Consider the following 7,972-nt stretch of genomic DNA (forward strand, 5'->3'; position numbering starts at 1 on the left):
GGGGAGCCTGGGCAGTGCCAGCAGCCTCGGGGGGAAGAACCTTGCCCTGAGATCCATCCCAAGCCCTGGCACAGCTCCAGCCCTTCCTGGGCTCCTGTCCCTGGTCACAAGAGTGAAAGGATACCTGTCCCTCCCCTTGCTCCATGAGGACGTTGAAGACCACCACTCCCTCAGTCTCCTCAAGGCTGAACAAACCAAGTACCCTCAGCTGCTCCTCATGAGGCCCCTCCAGACCCTTCCTTGTCCTCACAGCTCCTCTCCAATGGTTGCATGGCTTTTTTATCCTGTGGTGTCCAAAACTGCACACAGGACCTGAGGTGAGGCCAACCCCACTACTGTGAACTCCTGGTCCCTGGAAATAAGCAGTGCCTAAATTTGAAGGAGACACCTCACCCTCCCCAGGGTGGGAAAGCACCACAGGGAGATGTGAAGGCAAGAGCCCAAGTTACCTTTAGTGCAAATAAATCACTTTCCAAGCTGTGCCCTATCAATATGGTGTCTGCACTGAACATGTTCAGTAGGACGGCTTGGACATCCCGCAGGGTGATGCTCGTGTTCTCCAGGTCCTCTTCTGTCACACCTGAGAATCTGCAACAGGACACAGGAGGGGGTCCTTCACTTGAACAAACACCTCAAGGCCCAAAGCCCCTCAGCCCTTAGAGAGTGGTGGGCAGTGGAGTTTCAAAGAGTGCTCCCAGCCTGGGGGAGCACAAAGCTCTGTCCCGAGGAGAACCATCCTCAGCTGGTGTTACAGCCCTTACCTGGTGTTGTAATCCACCACCTTGGAGTCTGGCTTCACAAAGGTGTCGTACACCACTTTCAGCTCCGAGTTGATCACAGTTACTCTTGTCAGCTCCAGTCCTTGTTTAGTGTAGCACTGCAAGGAGCAGGGCAGATTGATGAGAGGCACAGCCCAACCAGTGTGGAGCCCCTCACCCAAGGGCTGCAGCCCCCAAAATGCAGCACATCTGGTGCAGCAAGGCCAGGCAGCAGCACTGCCCAGCGTGGGCCAGTCAGAGCCTGCCAGGGCTGCACAGCCTGCAAGTCAAACACACCAATCAATAAGAGCTCATTTACACCTCCAGCACCAATATTCAGAGCAGAGAGAATGAGGTCAGGAAACAGCTTCCCTTCAGCCACTTGTGTCACACCTCAGCCAGTCCCAAAAAGCTTTGTTTTGGCTTTGGACCCACCATTTCACAGTCTAAGGCATAGATCCCAGGGTAGCCATCAGTCGTGGGCAGCTTCTCAAAAGTCTTCACAAAGCCATCCAGGCTCTCCTTGCGCCCATCGTGCACGTGTTGCTGAAAGGAAAAGACAGGGACAGCTGCTGATGAAAAGAACAAGAAGCCAAAGGTCCCACTCCAACAAACCTTCACTTCAACAAAAGTGGGTTTTTAATAATTTCTTAATGAGGAATAAGTTTTGCCCTCAGTGAGCCTGAGGAGTTCACAGCAAACACAGCCATGGGCAGCCCTAATTCCAGTGGCAGATCCAGGCTGGTGGCACTGTACTGACAGCACGTGGAGGAGCAGGACATCACATGTCTGGGGAGAAAGAGCTTTCAATCTGGAGTAAAATTAGGCAGAAAGGGTCACATTGAGGCCTGACACTGATGTAACTCCAGCTCCTGGTTCCTGTGGCCAAGACAAGCCCAGGACAGGATGCAAGTGCAGGATCCTAACCCCAGACATCCCTGTGTGAGCGTGAGCACCAGGGGCAGGTGGCAGCAGACACCCAGCTCCAGAGTGTGTCTCACAGCCACTGCATCCCACAGCCAGCCCACACCACCAGCAGCTCCAGCCCAGCAGCACTTGAGGCAATACAGGGAATTTCCAAGCACTCTGCATTGTTCCCAGCTCAAGCTCCAGGGTCAACAAGATCCAGCAGGAAAACTCAGGGACTGATTTCACAAGTGGCTTAAGCCAGTGCATGACTGAGCTGCTGTTACAACACAGGTACTCCCACACTCCTCCACAGCACAGACCCTACTGGTTATCCTGAAACCTTCCTGGCACCAGGGGCTCTAAGCTGGATGAAGTTTAATGGGGAAGCAGGAACAGGTAACCAAGGGCAAGGCAGAGCTGTGCCCTTTTGCCTGCTGACATGGTTTTAGGTAAAACCAACCTGCACCACAGCCAGAGGTGATGCTCTCCCTCCCTCATTCCCCAGTGGGGTTTTTTGTTGTGTTTAAGTTTTGTCTGTCCCTAAATCTCCATGTATTTGTGCACAATCACAGCAGCCTCCTTCACCATGCTCAGAACCATGGAATCACAGAATCCTTAAGGCTGGAAAGGACTCCCCCAAGATCATCAAGTCAACCCAGCAGTCCCACCATGGTCACCACTAAACCACATCCCCAAGTGCCACATCCACGTGTTTTTGGAACACTTCCAGGGGTGGTGACTCCAGCATTGCCCTGGAAATCCCCTTCCAATGCTTTTCAACTCTTTCTGTAAAGAAATTTTCCTAAATATCCAACCTAAACCTCCCCTGGCCCAGCCTGAGGCCGTTCCCTCTCCTCCTGTCCCTGTTCCCTGGGAGCACAGCCCGACCCCCCCGGCTGTCCCCTCCTGCCAGGGACTTGTGCAGAGCCAGAAGGGCCCCCTGAGCCTCCTTTTCTCCAGGCTGAGCCCCTTTCCCAGCTCCCCCAGCTCTGTTCCCCTCTCTGGACACACTCTAGCCCTTCAAGGTCCTTCTTGTCATGAGGGGCCCAAAACTGACCCCTGGATTTGAGGTGGGGCCTCAGCAGTGCCCAGCAGGGTACAGGGCTTCCCATAGGTCTCACCCTACAAGGAATGAAATTGTTCTGGGTTGTCTCATGATTAAAGGCTGGAGAGATGAGGAACTGAGGCCCTTGTAAAGCTGACATGTGTGGGCAGAGAGGAAACCAAAGCAGGATTTGCATATTTTCTTGCACAGGTCACTACTGCAGGTCCAGCCAGAGCACAGCAACTGCATCATTTGAAGTTAATGAGGCAGCTGGGCCAATACAGAGGCCAATCTCTCCCTGCATCCACTGCCAGCACTGCTCCAAGGCCTCATGGATCACTGCTGCCCAGGGACAAGGGGACACATTTGTCCACTCTGCACCCACAGCATGGATCCCCTGCTGAGGGAACAGGGAGAACAGCTCAGCAGCCAGGAGACAGCAAACACCTCTCCCTCAGCCCTTCCTTCCCTGTGTAACACAACAGAACTGAGCAGTGAGGTGAAAACAAAACCAAACTCCATCAGGTATTTTTCTCTGTCAGCTGCTGTTCTGAAACTGCTCAATTCTTCCTGGCTGGGAGGAGGGCAGGGAAGTTGCTCCTGTTTTTGAGAGCTGAGGAAGCAGCAGCAGCCTCGGATATCACAAAGAGCAGCCACTCCAGGCTCCCTGGAGCAGCACAGCTCCCTCCTGCCATCTCCTGCCTCCCTGCCTAACTGCAGCAAACCTGCAGGGACACCCTGTGCTCAGACACACAGACGGGCTTTTCTAACCAGCTCTGCATCCAGACACTGAGAATGGTGTCTTATTACAGGTATTTTCTGCTTTCAAAGCCCTTCTTTAAAACTGAAGGATTCTGTGCTCCCCAATATCCCAACATCCCAAAATTTCACTGTGTGGAAACTGAGCAGGCTGTGGATCCAAATCTTCCAAAGGGTGCTGTGAAAACTGGGGGCTTAAAAAAAGAGGGAGAGGGACTCTTTATACTGGTATGGAGTGACAGGACACAGGGAATGGCTCCCAGTGCCAGAGGGCAGGGCTGGATGGGATATTGGGAAGGAATTGTTCCCTGTGAGGGTGAGGAGGCCCTGGCACAGGTTACCCAGAGAAGCTGATTTTAAAAAATCCTGAATTCATGTGGAAAAGAAAGAGAACCTGATCCCATCCAATCCAACTGTACAGGGCAGGCTTTTATGGTGCTCAGAAAACTCTTCCAATTGTAACAAACCTTGAATTTTGCCCAGAATTCACCTTCTACCTCGAGTTTTTGGTTTTCTCTTGTGTGGCAGGTGCCAAATATAAAAATGTCACTAAAACAAGGAGCATGCCCAGAGAGCTGAGGGAAAAGCACAAGACAATCTGGGGATGTCAGGCTGGGACACCAACTCTCCTGAGGGAAAGAAAAAAGCATCTGTGCAAAGGCACCCTAAACAGTGCTCTGCTCTATCAAAACCCACATCTGAGCAGGTTTTACATTATTTTTTCTAGGGCTGGGCTCCCTCAAAAGAAGTTTTGTGATGTTTTGGAGGTACAACAGGCTCCTTGGGAAGGCTCATTCCCTCATTACAACCAAGGACAGGAAACTTGTCAGGAAAGATTTGTCCACCAGGAGAAAGTTACCTCAGGATGGGAATCTGGAAAGGAAAAGATGGGAAAAAGGGTTTGGCACACTGCTGCCAAGGCTCTGGGACTGCTCCTTGAAAGGAAATCCCTTATTTCTCATTTCTTCTGCAATTCACTAAAGAACATCAGCTTTTCTACGTCCCTCAAGTAGATGAGCTGGGCAGCTCAGGATAAATGAACCCAGCTCACTCCAGACAGCTGAGTGTCAAATACTGGATTTTCCTACCACTTCAGAGCAAAAAAAAATTAAGCTGCACTTCTTTTATCCCCTTAAGGGAAGCCACTGCTCTTCTAAAGGCTTAAGCAAGGATTTCCCAGCCACTGCCACTGTGAGCAGAGCACAAATGTCACTGAGAATAAAAAGGTGTTGTTCCATCACTTACTTTAGCAACCTGGCAGCCTGGTGACCCCACAGCTCCGGAGCAGCAGCTGTAGTGAGTTTCCCACCCACCTGGCACTGAAAGAGCAAGAGAGGAAGGGTCAAGGAGAACAGTCTTGTTAACAAGAGACCTGAACTTCAGCTTTCACGTGCAGATCCCCTGGATCCCCACAATAATGTGTCAAACACAGGGGGGAAATTACTGTGGATTCACAGGCAGCAATCTGAAGAGTTTAAGCCTCTGGTACTCAGCCAGACAAACTCCAGAAGCCACTCAGATGCTCTGATGGAAAACCAGAGCAGAGCTCAAACTAGGTTAGTGCCTCACTGCAAATGAATTCAGCCAAGATCAGTGAATCCTCCTGGGACTGACAGACCTTTAGTGCTCCCAGTCAGCCTTTTAAAAGGCTGATTTTTTTCTCAAAAAGCACAGGAAGGTTTTTTCCTTTACTTTTCTGAACAAAGATGAAGCACCTCTGCTGCAGCCCCAGTGTCACATTTTGGGGATCAGCAAGTCCAGCACCTCTTTGTGAGGCCATTTCAGTGACAGGCACAGGAACTGCCACCACCTGGGAGCGTGACAAGCCCCAGAATGAAGCTGAAAGCTGTGTTTGGAGCTGGAGCAGAGGCAGCACAGGCCAATCCCCCTGGCAGGGCTGTACCTCTCTGCTTGCGCAGCCGCCCCCAGTGATGGACACACTCCTCCTTCCGGATGCAGTTCCCCGAGGCTGAGACCATGTACTCGGTGCCACAGCGACAGCAGATCCTGCACGAGGCTTGGGGACAGGAGAGAAACAACAGCCAGGTCACTGGAAACCCCTCACCTGCTTAACCTGGCCAAAGCAAAGGAAATCACAATCACTCAAGCCCAAAATACTGTTAAATGATGTTTTCTGTTAAAAAGGAATCCAAATTCCTATAAAGACACAGCAATCTCTCTGAAATCTGCCCCCCAAACCCTTCCCAGAGGCAAACACAAAGACTCTCTGGTGGCTTTGCTCCACATCAGCTGTCCCCCAGTTCCATCAAGGTTTGCTGCATTGTTTCTCCATGCACAGCAAATTACATTGGAGTCTAACACAGTTATTTTAAGAAACAGGATAAATAAGTCATTCTTTGGACACCAGAGCTAATGAAGCCTGGTTTCCAGGGGATCTGTGCCTTGTCACTTCCAAATGACATTTTAGCTCTTCCAGGGCACAGCTTTTCTGTCAGGATTTTCCAGCAGCTAAACCCAGGAGCACTTAGGGCAGGGTCTGGCCCAGCAAAGGGGCAGTCTGCAACTGCTTTTACTGCCCAAAATTTGGGGAAGGGAGATGCAAAAAGGCATTGTGAAAGAGCAATCATTCTTCTGATGTCCATGTAATTCCATGAGTTCTGGTGTGAGCATTAAAGCTGTTAGCACATTCCCAGCTCTGCCCAACACCAGCACACTGGTTACAGTGGCAGCAAACAGCTTTAGTTAAGTAAGAAGAAATTCAAAGATCCTGCAACATCTGCAGGAAACTACAGGAAAAAAAGCAGGAATGTGAGCTGAGGATCATACAAAGGAGCTGGCTGGTTCCTTGGAAAAAAGGGCTCTCACAAATACAGCACTTGACAGTGTTAATGCAAGAGAGCTTTTGCCCAGGTTGCTTCAGCAACCACAGGACAAATGTAGGCACAAGGTGTTAACATGGATGAGCACTTAACACACTTTAGAGAGGTCTCTCCACACAGATGCTCAGGGGAGCGTGGCAAAGCACCTCAAAAGAAATGCCCAGTCTGGGTTTTATCCCTGCTGCAGCACAGCCTGCTTTAGTCAGGGGCTGAGGAGCAGAAATCTTGCCATGAGTTCAGAAAATTCAGAGGACCCCATCCTGTCCTGAGGAAACCTGTGGGATCAAGGCCAGGCTGGACATGGCTTGGAGCAACCCAGTCTGGTGGAAGGTGTTCCAGGGACACCTTGCCTGAGAGGGGCTTTAAAGTCTAATCCAAACTATTTTGTGATTTTATGATCAGCTGCAAGGAGGGCTCTGGGGAACTATTTGGCCCAGCAGTGCCATGAGATCAAAGAGAAAACTCTGCAATCCAGAGCAGCATGGCAGGACCCACTGCAAAGCCAGCCTGGCCCAGTGTCAGTCCTTACCCCCCATAAGAGCAGCTCACAGAGCTCACAGAGACAGAAAAAATCCTTCCCCTGGGGAAGGGGAGGGTCACCAAGTGCAGAACAGGAGCCTCTTCCCAACCTGCTCAATTGCTGTGCTTTGGCAGCACAGAATCATGGAATTGCTAAGGCTGGAAAAGACCTTTAAGACCAAGTCCAACCATCAGCACCACCACCATGGTCACCACTAAACCATGTCCCCCAAGTGCCACATCCACACATTTTTTCAATATTTATGGGGAATGATGACTCCAGCACTGCCCTGGGCAGCCTGTTCAATGCTTCACAACCTTTTTCATGAAGAAATTTTCCCTTATATCCAATCTGAACTTCCCCTGGTGTGACTTGAGGCTGTTTCCTTTTATCCTGTCACTTGTTAACTGGGAATTAGAAATTAGAAACCTCCCTCAGCCTCACAGTCCCACAGACTATAAACTCTGGGTGAAAAACAGCATTCTCAGGATGTGAAAGCTGAAGAAACTCCCCGTGCAGGAATCCTGCAGCCACATTCTCTGTCACAACAGGAGCAAAGGCTCCACACTGAGACCTTTACACAACCACAACAGGCAGCTCCAGCTGCATCCAGCAAATCCTGCAGAAGGAAAGAGCCAGCAGAGCTTACAGTCAATCACTTTCTTCTCCTCTGCAGTGAAGAGCACAGCACGTCCGGCCTTCTCGGGGTGAGGCATTGGGTACCCGTTCTCCTTGAGCTGCTCCTCGGTCATCAGGTACTCCTTGAGGCGCCGGTACAGGGCAGCTCCTGCACACAAACACAGGCCTGAGCTCTCAGCACTAAAGCACTGCCTGCTTCTCTGCCTTTACCAAGTCTCCTGCCACTATTCTCAACTTGCTTCCACTGCCTCAGCTCAGGATGGACAGGGGAAAAGGTGTTGGTGGTAATTTTTGAGGTCTGGTCATTAGTGCACAAGTTGATTTTTAAACTCCTTGAACAAGGAGCATGAAGTCTGGAAAGCACAGCTGGAACAGAATTCCTCCAAAAGACCCATCTTCAGCCTTGCTGTTACTGATAGACCCAGCCCAATTTGGGACCTTGGAGATCATCCCATTCCTGCCATGGCAGGGACACCTCCCACCATCCCAGGCTGCTCCAAGC

General features: G+C 50.8%; 1 protein-coding gene across 2 annotated transcripts in view; it reads right to left on the minus strand.

The window, feature by feature from the left end:
* The window catches only part of REXO1 (RNA exonuclease 1 homolog), a 48,029-nt gene that overhangs the window by 7,144 nt on the left and 32,913 nt on the right, over positions 1-7,972 (minus strand). For both annotated transcript variants that reach the window (XM_015651894.3, XM_015651895.3), the window contains exons 9-14: positions 7,481-7,618; positions 5,375-5,488; positions 4,717-4,790; positions 1,194-1,304; positions 762-877; positions 450-588 (exon numbers count right to left, since the gene is read on the minus strand). In XM_015651894.3, the coding sequence (XP_015507380.1) occupies positions 450-588; positions 762-877; positions 1,194-1,304; positions 4,717-4,790; positions 5,375-5,488; positions 7,481-7,618 (692 nt within the window). The remainder of the gene's footprint in view (positions 1-449; positions 589-761; positions 878-1,193; positions 1,305-4,716; positions 4,791-5,374; positions 5,489-7,480; positions 7,619-7,972) is intronic.

Source organism: Parus major, chromosome 28 (genome assembly GCF_001522545.3).
Source record: "Parus major isolate Abel chromosome 28, Parus_major1.1, whole genome shotgun sequence".
Taxonomy (NCBI): Eukaryota; Metazoa; Chordata; class Aves; order Passeriformes; family Paridae; genus Parus; species Parus major.